At 45.9% G+C, this 19,315-nt stretch overlaps 1 protein-coding gene across 1 annotated transcript in view; it reads left to right on the top strand.

Annotated features, from left to right (window-relative positions):
* Positions 1–19,315, top strand: part of CDH22 (cadherin 22) — a 542,246-nt gene that overhangs the window by 365,711 nt on the left and 157,220 nt on the right. The window contains exon 3 of the mRNA XM_089689403.1: positions 16,150–17,814. Coding sequence (XP_089545529.1) covers positions 17,629–17,814 — 186 coding nt within the window. The 5' untranslated portion in view covers positions 16,150–17,628. The remainder of the gene's footprint in view (positions 1–16,149; positions 17,815–19,315) is intronic.

The raw sequence follows: 19,315 nt of genomic DNA, 5'->3' as shown, positions 1-19,315 counted from the left end.
CAAGTTTGGTTAGTTGGGTAATGGGGGAGACCAGACCCGAGAAGTTTTTGATGAACTTCCGATAAAAGTTCGCGAACCCTATAAACCGTTGGACACCTTTTTTGTCCGTGGGTTCAGGCCAATCTAAAATTGCAGAGACCTTCTGGGGGTCCATCGCGACCCCCGCAGTGGAGATAATCAGGCCTAGGAACGTGATGCTAGATTGCTCAAAGCAACATTTCCCCGCCTTAGCATATAACCCATGCTGCCGCAATCGCCCCAAAACTTTCGCCACATGTATCCTATGATCCTCTAGAGAGGGTGAAAAAATTAGTATGTCGTCCAAGTAGACGATAACGAAGACATCCAAAAAATCCCTGAAGATGTCGTTCACAAAGTGTTGGAAGGTGGCTGGTGCATTGCACAGCCCAAATGGCATGACCAAGTATTCAAAGTGGCCAAACCGGGTACGGAAAGCAGTTTTCCACTCGTCCCCCTCTCTTATGCGTACCAGGTTATAGGCCCCCCTTAAATCAAGTTTTGTGAATATGACTGCAGCCTTTAGGCTCTGAAACAGTTCTGGTACCAATGGCAATGGGTAACGATTTTTTATCGTGACCCTGTTCAGCTCCCGGTAGTCAATACAAGGTCTCAGGGTTTTGTCTTTTTTCTCCACGAAGAAGATTCCCGCTCCTGCTGGAGAAGTGGAGGGGCGGATGAATCCCTTCTGGAGGCTGTCCTCGATATATTCCTTCAGGGCCCCCAATTCAAGCTCAGATAGGGGGAAAATACGCCCAAAAGGGATTTCAGAGCCTGGTAACAGGTCGATTGGACAGTCATACGGGCGGTGGGGGGGTAGAGTGTCGGCTCCCCGCTTACTGAACACATCCAGGAACCCATGATAGGCTGCGGGAATAACCTGTTTCAAGTCGGAGTCTCCTTCGGAGCAAAGGAGAACTCGGGGCCCCGCGGGGCCCGAAGTGCGACAATGTTCCCGACAGTATGGGGAAGGGAACGAGATTGACCCGGTCTCCCAGTCAATCTGGGGGTTATGGGCCCGTAACCATGGGAGCCCCAGAATGACTGGGAAAAGAGGTGATGCAATAGCGTCCAGGCGGAGGAACTCCTGGTGCTGGTTGGCAATGATAGTGGCAATGGGGGGAGTTTCCTGATTAACTACCCCCGATTTTATCTGGGAACCATCAGCCAAAAAGATGTTGAAGCCCTTCTGTCTGTGTTGGAGAGGGATACCCTGTTGGTGAGCAAACTCTAGATCCAGGAAACAGCTGCATGCCCCCGAATCAACTATGGCTGTCACCTCCACGATCTTTCCTGGGAGCTGAAAGGAGAGGGGCACTACTAAGTATTGCGAAGGACAGGTATTGCTAACAGACAAGGAAGAAAAACGGGTGCACTTACTCATTTTTTGAGGGCAGGATCGCACCATATGACCAGCTTCACCGCAGTAAAGGCAGAGGTTCTGGGCTCGTCTGCGCTGGCGTTCCTCCGGTGATAATTTAGGCCGTGCCAGACCTAGCTGCATAGGTTCCGGAACATCTCCTGGTGGTGGGTTCTGGATGCTTTGTCGGGTTGGTGGGCTGGGGCCTAGGAATGGACCCCAGGTATTTCCGCGACCCTGGCCGGACCTCTCAAACCTGCGTTCCCGCAGTCTTCGGTCAATCTTAATTGTCAGGGCAATAAGGTCTTCTAGAGACTCGGGAACCTCCACCCGGGCCAGCTCATCTTTCAAGGGATCGGAGAGTCCCATACGGAACTGGTGCAATAGAGCGAACTCATTCCAGCGTGTGTCCCCCATCCACCGCCTGAAATCAGAGGCGTATTCCTCTGCCGCCCGCCGGCCCTGTCGGAGCGCATATAAGGTCGCTTCGGCAGAGGCTGCCCGCTGTGGGTCATCATACAAGATGGCCATTGCTTCAAAGAAACTATTGACCGATCCCAGGTGAGGATCATTGTTTCCCCTTAGCCGGTGGGCCCAATCCTGGGGTTCACCCTGTAGTAGTGAAATAATGAATCCTACCTTCACGTTTTCGGTCAGGAAGGTACGGGGTTGTAGCTCAAAGAACAAGAGACAGGAGTCGCGGAATGACCGGAAGCGTGTGCGGTCCCCGTGAAAACGCTCCGGTAGGGGTACTCGGGGTTCTACCATAGGGAGCGGGGCAGAAGCCCCTGAGGCTGGCTCCTGAGCTACCAGGGCCGGGGGTGCAGAAACCGGGGCCTGTGGGGCAGGATCAGAAATAGAGCTAGTCTGGATGCGATTCTCCAGCTGCATGCATCTGTCCTGCAGGACCGTTACGGCCTGCGTCAAAGTAGCTAGGTGCCTGCAAATTTCCTCTAACGGGGAGGGCCCTCCTCTAGGCTCAGTCATGGCCTTTTGGTACTGTAAGGGACCGCCCGGCGGTACCACTAGCACTCCACTGGTCGGATGTTCCCAGCGCACGGAGTCTAAGCCCCAGGGTACTTGTTCACCAGGGCCCCTGATGGTGGGGATGGACTTGGAGTACCCCAGGACCAGGTCGTGACTACTGAGGACACCCGTCAGTGGTAGGGGTATTTGCCAGGGGCTCCCACGGGAGAGAGCCAGGTATGAGGAGGTCTGGAGACCCCGTAGAGAGGGACGGATGGATGGATGGATGGATGGCTGAGCAGGAGCAGGGTCATACAAGCCGGGTCGGTAACTATGGGGACGGTGCGGTACAGAGCAGCGGGCAGAGAATAGTCGGGTCACACGCCAGGTCAGCAACAGCAGGTCAGATCCAATAGGGGGCATACAGGAGAGAGGTCAGGCAAGCAAGGGTCAAAACAGGAGAAAACAGCAAGGTCAGGGCACAATCCGGGTCAGCAACTTACTTCAGACAGGTTCACAGGTTCACAGGATACAAAAGACCAAAAGGCACTGAATGACAGCTCAGGGCCGTTTAAATATCCCGCCCTGCGCTGTCATTGGTGCCAGGCGCGCGCCCGCGGTCATTACTGCGCATGCGCGAACCTGATTGCCGCGGTCGGCCAAGTCCCGGCGCTCGCGTACAGGGAGGTGTACTGCGCCTGCGCCGGGACCAGCGGCGCGACGATCCCCGACACTAGCCTTCCACATAGCCCTCAACCTACAACAGTGTCCCACAGTTCCCCCTCAACCTCCCACAGTTCTGTCCAGCCTGTGGCAGTGGCTCCAGCCTTCCACAGAGCCCTCAACCTACAACAGTGTCCCACAGTTCCCCCTCAACCTCCCACAGTTCTGTCCAGCTTGTGGCAGTGGCTCCAGCCTTCCACAGAGCCCTCAGCCTACAACAGTGTCCCACAGATCCCCCTCAACCTCCCTCAGTGCTATCCAGCCTGTGGCAGTGCCTTCAGCCCTCCACAGAGCCCCCAACCTACAACAGTGTCCCACAGTTCCCCCTCAACCTCCCACAGTGCTGTCCAGCTTATGGCAGTGGCTCTAGCCTTCCACATAGCCCTCAACCTACAACAGTGTCCCACAGTTCCTCCTCAACCTCCCACAGTGTCATCCAGCCTGCAGCAGTGGCTCCAGCCATCCACAGAGCCTACAACAGTGTCCCACAGTTCCCCCTCAACCTCTCACAGTGCTGTCCAGCTTGTGGCAGTGGCCCCAGCCTTCCACAGAGCCCTCAACCTACAACAGTGTCCCACAAATCCCCCTCAGCCTCCCACAGTGCCATCCAGCCTGTGGCAGTGTCTTCATCCCTCGCAGAGCCCTCAACCTACAACAGTGTCCCACAGTTGCCCCTCAACCTCACACAATGCTGTCCAACCTGCAGCAGTGGCTCAAGTCCTCCACAGAGCCCCCAACCTACAGCAGTGTCCCACAGTTCCCTATCAACCTCCCACAGTGCTATCCAGCCTGAGGCAATGGCTTCAGCCCTCCACAGAGCCCTCAACCTTCATCAGTGTCTCACAATTCCCCCTCAACCTCCCACTGTGCCGTCCAGCCTGTGGCAGGGTCTTCAGCCCTCCACAGAGTCCCCAACCTACAACAGTGTCCCACAGTTCCCCCTCAACCCTCCACAGCGCCACCCAGCCTGTGGTTACATAGTCTACTGCATCACCCCTACCCAATTCACAACTCTCTTCCTCCTTATAGTGACACCCAGCCCCAAGCAGAACTTTCCAGCATTTCATTACGTTTTGCATTGCCACTTTTACTGTGTAAGTATAAACTTGATTCCCTACTGTTGAGGCATGGAAGGTTTTGAAAGAGTTTTCTACAGCATCAGATTAAAAGAAAAATATTTCTGATTATTGTTGTATACTTGGGGTATATTTATAAATATAAATGCAGAGCTATTTATCCTGTGAAACTGTATATACATTTGTTCAGAGTGAATGGGGGCAAAACCGAATATCATTAGTCTATTTTCTTTTCATACAATATAGTGAATCAGGAAAGTACTGCGTTATGGCCACTAGATGGAGCCGATGATGGTGGAAATAACTATTTATTATGATCATCAACACCATCTAGTGGCTATAATGCAGTATTTTCTCACTCGGGGAGCGAAGTATAAAATCGGATACAGCCAGCGAATCATACAGCTGCAATTATAGTATATTTATTTTTCTTGAAGGTAAGTACACCTCTCCCAGGACTGGCAGGGGAATAGCCTCACTCAAGGAACTCATGGCCTGGCCTAAAAAGCCTTTTGTAATCCATCCTAACCCCCACTTCCATAAGGGTCAGAAAGTCTACAACAGGCTCATTAGTCGGGTAGCACAGTGGCTAAATGATTAGCACTTCTGCCTGGCAGTACTAGGGTTGTTGGTTAGAATCCCAGCCACAGTACCTCCTGCCTGGAGTTTGCATGTTCTCCCTGTGCCTGCGTGGGTATCCTCCAGGTACTCCGGTTTCCTCCCACACATGCTGGTAGGTTAATTGGATCCTGTCTAAATTCACCCTTGTATATGAATGGGAGTTAGGGACCTTAGATTGTACACCCCTTGAGGGTTAGGGACTGATGTGAATGTACAATATATATGTATGTAAAGCGCTGCGTGAATTGACGGCGCTATATAAGTACCTGGAGTAAATAAATAATTAGTCTATTTTCTTTTCATACATTATAGAGTGAATCAGGAAAATACTGCCTTATGGCCACTAGATGGAGCTGATGATGGTGGAAATAACTATTTATTATGATCATCAACGCCATCTAGTGGCCATAATGCAGTATTTTCTGGCATCTATTTTTTATGAATGAATAACAATTGACCTGGAGAAAAAATTGCCTAATGATATTTGATTTTGTCAAGAGTACGAGTCCCTAACCCCACTCCTGTCCTGCTAGAATGCTGCCCCACTTGCTGTGGCTGAACCCTCCACCATATTGTGCTGCACTCCATGCCACAGGCCTCCACATGACATTCCCAACTGTTGACCTTTATATCCCAAGAAATAAATGACTATGCATGAGTAGAACTGCTGCACTTTACTAATGGAATTTGGGGAATGGCATAACAGTCACATCACATTGACATACATTCCAGAGTCACTTGACAATACCTAGTCAATTACATTTAGTGGACGGTTCGTAGTAGTCACATGTGAAAGCATAAGCAGCACTCTTAGGGGCCAACTCTTTCTAACAGTCTCTCCTTCCACCCGGGGTCATTAGTAGTCTTAGGAGTGAGCTCTCTATAGATACCTCCTCCATAGGTACATATAACAGAAAAGGATCCAATGTGGAAGCTAAGAAAAACTGGTTCCCAGGCTGATAGTGTCTCCAACGTCACTCGTGGAGCGAAGTATAAAATCGGATACAGCCAGCGAATCATACAGCTGCATTTACAGTATATTTGTTTTGCTTGAAGGTAAGTACACCTCTCCCAGGACTGGCAGGGGAATAGCCTCACTCAAGGAACTCATGGCCTGGCCTAAAAAGCCTTTTGTAATTTAGCCCCCACCTCCATAAGGGTCAGAAAGTCTACAACTGGCTCATTAGTCGGGTAGCACAGTGGCTAAATGATTAGCACTTCTACCTGGCAGTACTAGGGTTGTTGGTTCAAATCCCAGCCATGGCACCTCCTGCCTGGAGTTTGCATTTTCTCCCTGTGCCTGCGTGGGTTTCCTCCAGGTACTCCGGTTTCCTCCCACACATGCTGGTAGGTTAATTGGATCCTGTCTAAATTCACCCTTGTATATGAATGGGAGTTAGGGACCTTAGATTGTACACCCCTTGAGGGTTAGGGACTGATGTGAATGTAAAATATATATGTATGTAAAGCGCTGCATGAATTGACGGCGCTATATAAATAGTCTATTTTCTTTTCATACAGTATAGAGTGAATCAGGAAAATACTGCCTTATGGCCAGTAGGTGGAGCTGATGTTGATGGAAATAACGATTTATTATGATCATCAACACCATCTAGTGGCCATAATGCAGTCTTTTCTGGCATCTATTTTTTATGAATGAATAACATTTGACCTGGAGAAAAAATTGCCTAATAACATTTGATTTCGTCACCATTTGCAGAGAATAAATGTACATGCAGTTTCTTAGGATGAATAGCTCTGCAAATTTTATATAAATACATGTGCATGATGTCATCTACTGTAGAGCAACCCTACCAATAATTTGTTTTTCATAAAAAACATTCCTCTTTAACCCATTTATTAAAGAAGGACCAGCTTCTGATCATGTGACAACGGTGACAGTCAGTGCCTTCAGTGGTCACATGATTGCTGGTCCTACCTGCCCCTCTGGGCATTAAGAATGCCATGGAATGCCAGGGTGGGAAGGGGTTAAGCACAGGTCAATACATGCTTTTATCCTAATGATTAACATCCACCTTTGATAAATAGAGTTACTTTTTCCTGTAGTCATGTCTCCCCACGTCATCACCATTTGCAGAATGAAATAAATATTGATACGGTCGGGATGTATTCAATTTGTCCTGATCAGTGGCTTGCAGTCATTCTGACAGGAGGCTGTGTAAAACAGAAGCCGGAATGTAATTTTTATTGTCAACATGATGTACAGTAGCGCTCAGCCAAACAGAGCGCCGTGAATGGAGAAAAGTGAGGTTGCATTATTGAAGTTAGGAAAGTGGGAGCTCAACTCTCAAATACATTGAACACTGGAACACCTGCGACCAGATTTGAATATTTATTATCTTGTGGAGCACTATCGCAGAACCACTGGTAGAAGGAAAAAAAGAGCTTCTAGTTATTGGAATACTCTGAAAACCCCATCGGAGGCAGCAGATACAATAAATGACTGGGCAGCAGGTGCAGTTACTGAGGATGTCACTAACCCACAGATAATAACTGAAAATCTTGTTACCATCTAACACTCCTGTGTCTGATTTTATTGATGTCACTTTATTAACAGAAACACAGAATCCTGGACTATGTATTCATGAGATACCCCTCCGCTCTGCTGGAAATCAGGTTTAAAGCTGGGTTCCAGACAAAAAGCAAAGACAAAGATAGAATACATATAAGGCCTCATTCACACAGCCGTAAAAAATGCGTTTACAGATGTTTTTAATTAAGGATCTGAGAACAGCTGCATTGTTTTCAATAAAGACATTCACATGTGAAAGTAGGGGCTTGCAATTGGCTAGAACTGGCGCCAAGAGCACAAGTCCCTAACCCCACTCCTGTCCTGCTAGAACGTTGCCCCTCCTGCTAAGGCCGAACCCTCCACCATATTGTGCTGCACTCCATACCACAGGCCTCCACATGACATTCCCAACTGTTGACCTTTATATCCCAAGAAAGAAATGACTACGCATATGAGTAAAATTGCTGCACTTTACTGATGCAATTTGAAGCATGGCATAACAGTCACATTACATTGGCACACATTCCAGAGTCACTTGACAATACCTAGTCAATTACATTTAGTGGACAGTCCGCAGTAGTCACATGTGAAAGCATATGCAGCACTCTTAGAGGCCATCTCTCTCTAACAGTCTCTCCTTCCACCCGGGGTCATTAGTAGTCTTAGGAGTGAGCTCTCTATAGATACGTCCTCCATAGGTACATATAACAGAAAAGGATCCAATGTGGAAGCTAAGAAAAACTGGTTCCCAGGCTGATAGTGTCTCCAAAGTCACTCGTGGAGCAAAGTATAAAATCGGATACAGCCAGCGACTCATACAGCTGCATTTACAGTATATTTATTCAGCTAAAAGGTAAGTACACCTCTCCCAGGACCGGCAGGGGAATAGCCTCACTCAAGAAACTCATGGCCTGGCCTAAAAGCATTTTGTAATCCATCCTAGCCCCCACCTCCATGAGGGTCAGAAAGTCTACAGCTGTCTCTACTGTACGCAAGTCTACTCCTCCCAGGCCCCCTACCCTGTCCAGGGCCTCCATATGCTGGTTACATCTGTTCTGATGTGGGGTGCTTGGCTCCCTTGCCCCAAGTTAGTGTGGACCTCCTCCCAACCTGTCTTCCATGTGTGTGCTCTGTCACCCATGACATCACTGCAGGAAGACTCCAATTAAAGGGGGCCTAACACCTGATGACACTGCTGTAATCAGACCCTATTCTGGTACAGAGCCACCTAGTGGCAAAGTTGCTAACTGCAGCTGCTTCCACACAGGTACATAAACGTGCTACATTCATATCTGTGAATTCAAAAATCTGCATCTAAGGACAAGCGGAAAAACGTTTACAATTCTTATGCATTAAAAAAACATCTATTTACTGATCATTTACACTGGAACTTTTGTTCCTTACCTTGTGATCAATAACATGTGATGGCCATGTAAATGTAGCCTAAGGGAGCTGTTTTCCTGCCAAGTGATTAGTGTTGTCTATCCAATTTTAAGATTTAGGCTACGTTTACATTGGCGGGCAGGGGTGGATAGTTTGCTGCGTTCAAAGATGGCTAAACACCGCCTCTGGATGCAGCAACTCTGTGTGCCATGGCCGCCATACAAACCGGATGACAAGCTTTGGCCAATTTGTGTGCAGCCAGACCTGCATAGAAACAGCATACTGCCAGCGTCCATGGTCAATCGGAGGATCTGTTCACATGAAATGAGTCGCATGTGAACAGTGGTGGCACTGGCCATTTTTTTCCTAAAGAGTACAAATCAGACAGCCGCTGCTCTTTGCAGACAGTTTGTGAAGGCGGTGTTTACTACCGCAGGCAAGAACCTACTGAATCTCATTGACAGCCTCCCCCTGTGTAACCATGTGATTGTAGCCTTACCAGGGGCGGACTAACCATTTAAGCACTCGGCAGGGGTGGACTGACAACTCATGGGGCCCCGGGGCAATAGGGGATCATGGGGCCCCTGTTCCCTTGCCCAAACTCAAAAAAGCCTATGAAAAAGGTACCAGGGGCATCTCATGGGGCCCCTTACTGACCCCAGGCCCTCGGACAGTACCCAAGTTTCCAAATGGTCAGTCCGCCCCTGGCACTTGGGCACTGCTTGAGGGCTCGGGGTCAGTAGGGGGCCCCATGAGATGCCCCTGGCACCTTTCATTGGCTGTTTCATAGGCTTTTTTGGGTGTGGGCCAGGACACAGGGGCCCCACGATCCCCTGTTGCCCAGGGGTCCCATAAGTTGTCAGTCCGCCCCTGAGCCTTACACAGCTCTGATTGCTAGCCCAGCCAGGCAGACGATGCCACTTTATCTATTAGCCCTCATGCACACTGGTCGTTTTTACAGCGGCTGTTTTTGGCTTTTGACATTTTTTTCTACAGCCAGTAAACCCCCCAGCATGTTATCCTATGTGTCCATGCACACATAGACTGTAATCAACATTTTTTGGATGGGACGTATTTTGGCTGGAAAAAAAACCAGGACTAGTGGGTTTCTAGAGGAGTTTTTGAGCTGTAAAAATACTCTAATGCTGAAAAATGCAGCAAAACGTGGTAAAATGTGGTAAAACGCCACAAACCGGCGTTTTTGGACTTCTTATGACCAAAAAATTTTTTTTTGTCGAAAAAACGCTAAAACTGCTAAAAACTGCAAACGTGGAAAAACGCAGCAAAATGCGGTAAAACGCTAACGCTAAAAAAAGTTGAAAAACTCACGTTTTTAACATGACTTTACACAGCTAACATTACCAGCGTTATCAAAATGTCCAGTGTGCATGAGGGCTTAGGCTTGGTTCACACCTATGCAGTTTGCTTTTGAACCATTTTATAATGCTTTTTGTATTATGCTTTGCGTTTGTACATTAGCCTTTTTGCCGCATTTTTACTGTGGTTTGCATTTTTTCAGCTTTTTTTTTTTTTTTTGTTAAAGTGAAAATCTTTTTTGTTGTTGGGCAGAATAAACATGCAAAACGTAGCAAAAACACACTACGTGCATTTCAGCAGCTTCTCCATTGAACTCGATTGCAGTAAAAATACATTTTGCATTTAAAATAGTCCCTGACCCTTTCCAAAATGCAAGTGTATAATCCAAACGCACACGTTCCTGCGTTAAAAATGGCTGTGTGTATAAGTGGGTGCTGCAGTGACCGTTGGCTGGAGCCGAACAAAATCAGCAAGGAAAAAATGTCACCAGCACACCGAGGATCACCAATCTGGGTCCAAAGGTTTTAATAAACCATCACATAGTTACAGCAAGGCAACGTTTCGGAGTCTCGCAGGACCCCTTCATCAGGCATGTGACCCTTTCCAAAAACGCATGCAGCTCAAAAAAAGCATAAATGTGAACATGTCCCATAGAAAACCATGTTAAATGGACTGTAGTGCGTTTCTGCAAAAAGCACTAAAAAACGCATTGGTGTGAACAGTTATAGACTGTAGGAGGGATACAGTTGTCTCCATTTTCCACTCCTAGTCTGTTGATGGGACAGTGTTAGAGCAGCAGGAGACTGATGAGATCATCTCTTTGCACACCCTGCTTTCTCCTCCTATCAGCATGCTCCTTGTCAGCATATTTGCATGCAGAAAACTTAATGGGCTTCCACTGCCAGGGGCGGACTGACAACTCATGGGGCCCCCAGGCAACAGGGGATCATGGGGCCCCTGTGTCCTTGCCCAAACTCAAAAAAGCCTATGAAAAAGGTACCAGGGGCATCTCATGGGGCCCCCTACTGACCCCGGGCCCTCGGGCAGTGCCCGAGTTTCCAAATGGTCAGTCCGCCCCTGTCCACTGCTACTGCTCCTTCTCCTAGTCTGAGTGATGCTGTGCAGGGAATTACAAGATAATGATATCAAGAAAAAGTTCAGGTACTTACACTAAGGGTCCCGTTTAGCAGATCCACTTGCTCAGCGGGGTATCTCTCTGCTGATCCCCGCTGAGCAAGCGGATGACAGCTCTGTGTCCCCTCCGCTGCTGCAGAGCATCAGAGAGAAGCTCGCTCTCCTTAATGTATGGTTGGATGAAAACGGACCGCCTGCTTGTTATCATCCGACCCGATCTGATGGACGGAAGGGGAATTGGATCCCCATCCATCCCTTTTTGGTGGATCGGATGTCGGCGGGTGAAAATGGACACATGTCCATTTATATCCCCCGCTCCATAGAGGAGAATGGAGGTTCCGATCGGGTCCGCGAGAAATACAGGCAGGCAGGCCCAATCAGAACATCCATGTGAAAGGGCCCTAAGAGAATCTGATGAAAACCTAAATTTAATGCTAAATTCCAGTAAAAATAAAAATGCTCCTGCAGTGAGGCTGCACACAAACTGCAAGTGTTAAATGCTCGTTACTGCCTAGGGCAGGGGTAGCCAACCAGCGGCTCTCCAGCTGTTGCAGGACTACAAGTTCCATCATGCCTCTGCAAGTCATAGCTGTAACTGTCATTGCAATATCTCATGGGAAATGTAGTTCCACAACAGCTAGAGAGCCGCAGGTTGCCTACCCCTGGCCTACGGTATGGAAAAGCATTTTTACTTCTCCTCCATTACTTCAAACTCCTCCACTCTGCTAAACCGATCCCTGCCTGCAGACTATTCTCCCCTGGTCCAAGGTCCTCTGACATCATCAAGACAAATGCAGGGACCATAGTCCTGCATTGGACATGAGGACACACAGAGACAGTCCACTGTCGCAGCATGGGGGAGCGCCATCTGCTGGGGAGCAGAGGATCAGGTAAGTAAAAGTGCTTTTTCCATCCCCAAGGCAGAAGCAAACACTTAACCCTTGCAATGCAGGCACAGACCTATGCAAGGGAGGGTTTGTGTCTTTCCCCCGAGTTGGGCTTTAATTACGTATCAGCAAATACAGCGCTCAGTTAATTTGTCTATCATATCTGCCTGGAGTTCTGCTTTAAAGAGAACATGTCAGAATAGATATATGTCTGCTGCCATTTCTGGCATGTTTTTAAAGGTACTGGCTCCACAGCTGCCATGCTGACCTTGGCTTTCAATGTAATAAATAAGTATGCAGGATGGGATTGTGACTTCACAGCAATGTATAGTGTTTTATTTTAATTTATTTATTTTTCCTTACAGGTTGCAACAATATATGCAGCTCTTTACATACAGTATATATTGTACATTCACATCATTTTATATATATTTATTTACTATTGATTCCTGTACAAAGTTCAAGAAGAAAAAATAGTCAATACATTTAGGCTGCATTTATATCTTGCTAAACGCACGTTTTTGCACGATGCGCACAGAACAGCCCATTTAGTTGAATAGGCTGCCTTGTGCGCAATAAACATGCCAAAGAAGCTCCTGCGCCTTTTTCAAGTATAGAGATTGGTGCTTTTCTACTGCCTACACCTTGCTGCACACAAAACTCACATTTGCTGGCTGTGTTTGGGGTGCAATCAATGGCGTTTCTTTACGTGGAATGCGCAGATGTGCACAGAGCCTCGGGGGTTGATGTACTAAAGGCAGATAGACACATTGGCAAGCATATGTGCACTCATTTTCCTTTGTAAATGTAATGTGGTTAACAGGAGCGGACTGATCATTTGGAAACTCGGGCACTGCCCGAGGGCCCGGGGTCAGTAGGGGGCCCCATGAAATGCCCCTGGTACCTTTTTCATAGGCTTTTTTGAGTTTGGGCAAGGACACAAGGGCCCCATAATCCCCTATTGCCCGGGGACCCCCTGGTGGTTAAGCATCTCTTTGTAAAGACTCAATCAGGTGCAAGTAAAATGTAAAAAAAAAAAAGCATTTTGCTTGCTCATGATTGGTTGATGGCAATCAGCAGAGCTTTACCACATTTACTAAGAAAAATGAGTGCTACTGCACTTGCAGAGTGCACAGTCTATTTGCCTTTAATAAATCTACCCCAGAGAGTCACAAAGCTGGAACAAGTATGAACATCAAGTCAGTCTTGCCGTAATTTGTTGCATGCTTGTTGCAGAAGAGCAACTCTTTAGGCTCTGTTCACACCAATGTGTTTTTCAGTGCTTTTTTGCAGAAGCGCACTACAGTCTATTTAACATGGTATCCTAAGGGACATGTTCACATCTATGCTTCTTTGAGCTGCTGCATTTTTGGAAAGGGTCTGGGACTTTTTTAAAAGCAAAAAGCAGTGTTTTTGCTACAGTAGAGTTTAATGGAGCATCTGCAGAAATGCATGGTAGTGCATTTTTGCATTGTTTTTGCCAAGCTGTGCGTTTTGCATTTGTATTCTGCCCAGCAACATAAAAAAATTTCACTTTAACAAAAAAAAAAAAAGCTGAACAAAACGCAAAACACTGTAAAACGTCAAAAACGCGTTAAAAAAGTAGGGAAACGCATGTACAAAAACACAAACCGAACTGCCAAAAGCACTGCAAAACGTCCAAAAAGAAAACTGCATAGTTTTTCCACTGTGAATGGAGCCTTACTAAAGGCAAATAGACTGTGTACTTGTTTCCCCCAGAGCTTAGTACAAGTGGTAAAGCTCTGCTGATTTCCATCATCCAATGATGAGCAAGCAAAAATGTTGATTTTTTTCTCTTTGCCTGTGGTTGAGTATGCTTTACAAAGTGAAGCTTTACTACATTACATTTAGACTCTATTCACACTTGCACGATTTCCAGTGTGCCTTTCATGCGACTTTGAGTGTGACTTTGATCCGACTTTACACTCCCTGGATCAAAGTTAACCACTTCAATACCGGCACTCTCACCCCCTTCCTGCCCAGGCTAATTTTCAGCGCTGTCACACTTTGAATGACAATTGCGCGGTCATGCAACACTGTACCCATATGAATTTTTTATCATTATTTTTACACAAATAGAGCTTTCTTTTGGTGGTATTTAATCACCCCAGAGTTTTTTATTTTTTGCTAACTAAAACAAAAAACACCTGAAACATTTGAAAAAACACACTTTTCTTTGTTTCTGTTATAACATTTTGCAAATAAATAACATTTCTTCATAAATTTAGGTCAAAATGTATTCTGCTACATTTCTTTGGTGAAAATAATAATATTAATTTAATTTGTATTTTTTTTTCAACTGTTTAATTTTGTTTATGTTTTATTCAATTTTTTCTTTTTTTTACTATTTTATTTTTCAGCACACTGTGCCCAAAGCAATACATTGTTACCATAGTAACATTGAACTACTCTGGACAAGTGATCAGGATTTTTTTTAACACATTATGATTGCTAATAGCAATGTATTTCATTGATATTTACAATCATTGTTACTGAATGAAACTGATTTATTCAGTCTTTTGTTGTGATTAGCTATGATTGGGCAAAGCTGATCACATGATACAGATGGACTGTGATTGGCCCTGTCTATATCATGTGACTGCCTTGACCAGTCACAGCTAACAACATAATTGAATACAATGGATGGCATGACATCCATTGTATACAATTGACATGTGATCTCCTGTGATTGGTCACAGTGATCACATGACACTGGCAATGGGCCAGTGTAGTGATATGTCATTGGCTGTGTCCTGTGGACACAGCCAGTGACAGATCGCGCTGCTGTGTGGCCACGTGAGTGGCTCGTTTTGACGATGTCATATAACGATCAGTCACAACGGCGAGTGTCCCACCCGGCAGTCAATCTGCTATAAGCTGGGTGGGAAGGTGTTAAACCCAATGTGATTCTTAGATAAAAAATATAAAACAGAAACAAGAGCAGCTAGCGCAGGTATAAGATACTAAACCACAGTAAACATAATATATAGAGCGCTGCACTCTATATTATTATATATACTCTGGATCAAAGTCGTATTAAAGTAGTGCAGGCTCCTTTCCAAAGTCGCTGCGACTTTAAGTTGCACTGATTTGAACTGGTGCCCTTGAAACGAATGGGCTGAGACTTGTCGTGAGACTTTGCTGTCCAAAGTTGCAGTGAATGGAGCCTTACCAGGGGCGGACTGACCATTTGGAAACTCGGGCACTGCCCGAGGGCCTGGGGTCAGTAGGGGGCCCCATGAGATGCCCCTTGTACCTTTATCATAGGCTTTTTTGAGTTTGGGCAAGGACACAGGGGCCCCATGATCCCCTATTGCCCAGGGGCCCCATGAGTTGTCAGTCCACCCCTGAGCCTTACTAAGGAAAATTAGTGCAACTGCACATGCAAATTGCACTTTTTGACCAAGGCTGTGTTTGATCCTTACATCTCTGTGGATGTAATGTTTGTATGAAGTCTTGGTGAATTAGGGAGACCTCTGACATCCAGCAATGATTCTCTGTTGTTAATAATCTCCCCTTCCCCTATGTTAACTCTGTCCTTTATGTGCCTTCTGCAATCACACGGACGCCTGGGCCTTTGATTCAGCACTTGTTTGCCTCTGTTTTAATGAATGATTTTGGCAACATAGTCCCAAGGACTGTATTGCGGATAGCCTTTTTCTTCCCCTGAGGAAGCCCAGGATGGGCGAAACATGTAGGGAAGGATCATCTGTGCACTGCAGAAAACAGTCAAGTTTGCTGTGATTGTCAAGTTCGTTGTAACTATTTGTATCCAATGTAATTGTATTGTTATAAATAAATTGGTAAAAATAATTTTTACAAAAATTAGTTGGATTATTGTCATGCACCTTTAAAATCCCTTAATTCACACTGCAATGCAAATTTCACTGTCTATTTGCCTTTAGTAAATCCACCTCAAATATTGCAGCTAGAGTCAGCAGAGGCAGCCAGGCAACAAGCATTTACATAAGGTTGGCAATGGTTACTGGCACAGTTCTCTCACTTACTGCCTCTTATCAAGTGATAAAAAAAAAGTTATGAATGTCAAAAAATAGAGAGCAAAATTTGATCCCTAGTTTAATTAATAAATGTCTTTGTTTCTCTGTTCAGGTCCCTGACCGCCTCTGCACTCCAGAACACGTTCAGCGCCAAGGACAGGTCTTGACATATCCTGCATTCGGGTCAAGATGAAAGCCACAATCTTGCCATTTTCTGGACACTGAACTCAATACGGTCTTCACAAGTCACAGCAGCAGCTAAATTGGAAGGCCTGGATTCTTCATTATAAGGTTGTGACTACCGATGCAACGCTCACCGCATGGCTTACCACTCGTGCTAAGTGATCTGACAATCGTTTGGACACTTCTATATAATGCAACGTCTTTTCTACTTTTTTTTTTTTTTTAGCGCGTGTACATACCATTCCAAACCAGAGATTTTTATTGTAATCCTATAATTGACATCGTTTTGATATTTGCACAAGTATGTTATTGCATACCGTGCAATCTTATTCCCATCGGGTTTATCAGATCACCACCTCATTATATCCCTACAGATTAATCCTAGTATAGTCAACCACATGTTTGTGGTGTACAACATTATACGATCAGCTGCTACCAATTAATATCCGCAGAACCCGTTTAATGACTATACAACTGAGCGTCACAATACATATCGATGCGTTTTAACACTTTGGTGGGATTACAACGCAGCTCACAGGATCGTTCTATACCCAGATCTACATTCTATGGGATTCTGCTTTATTATCTCAATATAACCTCCCGGGATGCCAGGCTAAGCTCTGTGCATTAACCCCATGTATAATTTAGAGTGTTTGTTTGACATCTTTTGCATATCCTCTGCCAGCTGTGCTTATCAGTTTAATGCACTTCTAGCATATCCTAATTACTCCAAAGTGTTGCCTATACAGCCGAATCCATTTTTACATATTCAAGCATGCTCAAAGGCGTGATTGTATAGAAGTACGGTATAGGACATAAGAGAAGGGCTTATCTTGTGTGTGCATAAGAAGGAAGCTTGGGACACACAAGTGTATTCGGTAATAGGGCGCAGCTCAGCGGGCTTTGGATTCTGATCCCTATTTCATAATAAGGTCATTAGCACGAGAGCACCCCGGGAATAAGCAGACGAGCCTACTGTGTACAGCACTTTATATATAACATTTCCCCTGCTGCAAGAAACCGAGGGATGCCTGAGGACAACACAGGATTTTGCAGGAGAGTGCAGCATACCGGTAGCTCTACAGATTACTCTTCAGTTGAATTTCAGAACTGTAGTTCTAGACTACCCGGTGGAGCTCCATACACCTGTTAGAGCCCTCATCAAATTACACGGCTGCGGTTCCCAAGACATTTAAACCATTTCCTTGGCCGTACTCAGCCTAGGTCTGCATGCAAGTGCAGCCTCAGCTAACCAGGACTTTACTGCTCCAGGTCCCTTGGACAATGTCCCAGATGAATGGCCAGGAATGAGTAGTACAAGAAGCTTGATCCTTTCCCGTCAATATGACAGTTGGCGTACTTATCCTCCCTGCGTGATGTGAGGCCCCAAGGATCCGGTGGACTTGGGATGGCTGCACAAGGCTTTGCCTGGACTGTGGTGCTGATATTCTGCAGCCCGGAGCTCTTGGGAATGGTTTCCATGGAGACGGGATTGTCGTTGGAGGTGTCTGGTCGGGTGAAGCGTGGCTGGGTGTGGAACCAGTTCTTTGTGGTGGAGGAGTATACGGGAACAGAACCACTTTATGTGGGGAAGGTAAGAAAGGGAAAAAAAAACCGACACAGACAACCCTCTTTGAGATGTGACAGAAGCATATGGGGGAAGGTGGGGGAGGGGGGAATGCGTTACACACCACACTAAACAATGCCTGTAGGGAAGAGTGCAAATAGGACGCAACGTCTGAGGGACATCACAAGGGAGAATTGTGTGCCTGCAGGAGAGAAAACTGAGACAATAGCCTTAGGGAACACGTGGGCGAATCAAACACAGACAGAAGATCCTCACGAGATGAGGTCTGGTGGAAAAGCCGGCATGTGTAATACCTCTGGGTAATCACACTGCTGCAAGCCGTAGAGGGGCGAGCCATGACACGGAGGAAGCTGAGGATATTCCAATTCAATTTCATGCATTTTTTTTTTCCTTGGTGCCTCTCATGTTTTTCAAAGCCGGAAACATTTTGCTTGGAGATTTCATTACAATCAAATATGCCTTTAAATCTTCTTTTCCCCGTGTTGAGTTCCATTTTCATAGCAGTTTAATATATTCCTTTACAGCCATACATTTAGACAAGCCACAACAAACATCTTTTATTTTCCTTTATGGTAATTTTCTCTCTGTCTGGGCAGAAGGGCACAGCATTTCAAGTGTCAAGAGTTTCTTATCCATTGTTTTGTTTCATTTATGACAAGGGATTTAGGTGAAAATGAGCTTTCAGGGTTGCGAAGATTTGAATGCGGGAAAGATCTGTAACAACGTAAAGAAACTTCACTGAATTTCAGAAGTTAGTATTTAAAGTATATGTACAGTAAACCCTCACTTTGTAAAACAACCTAAAGTGGAACTCTAAAAAAAAAATAAAAATCGGCAGACAGGCAGGAATTTTAATGAAGAAGAGACATGCTTTGTCTATTCTGCACTCCAGTTACTTACCTGCCTGTCTTACCCTGTACAGTGAGCCACGCATGCGCAGCTCACCACAAATTTGGCGACGCCAAATCTGACGAAACTCCTGTGCATGAATGGGAGTGCCGTCATTCCCACCTAGCGAATGAGAGAGGCCAGCAATAAGACTCGGAAGCTGGCTGCTTGAAGATGTCAGTGGCAGCAGCGGGACGTTGAATCACTGGGACTGGAGGTGAGTATAGTTCCTCTTTAAAAAATATATAAAAGGTAAAACATTGTGTATAGATTATTAAAAAAATAAATACCTTTTTCCCCTTTTTTATAAGTGATCACATAATCTTTGTTCTCAGCTGCATAACAGCTCCGGGAGGAGAAAGAGCAGCACACTGATCTTCCCAGTGAATGGCTGTGCTAGTCAGCACAAATCTGATCACTGAATTAGCTCCCAGCACAGCTGGAAAACTAACCACACTGTGCTCCCATGCTTAGAGTGGTCAGTTTTAATAGGAAAGCAGAGGGACTGGAAGGAACGGCAGGGATTTCACACAAAGGAAGCAATACAAAGAGAACAGGACACTTTTTCATACAAGTACATGGTACAGCAGGCACATATCCGGAATATGAAATGTTGGGA

The sequence above is a fragment of the Staurois parvus genome, unplaced genomic scaffold, assembly GCF_062004578.1.
Source record: "Staurois parvus isolate SC_StPar_1 unplaced genomic scaffold, SC_StPar_1.0 ptg000473l, whole genome shotgun sequence".
NCBI lineage: Eukaryota > Metazoa > Chordata > Amphibia > Anura > Ranidae > Staurois > Staurois parvus.
This window is presented reverse-complemented; position numbering and strand designations above follow the sequence as displayed.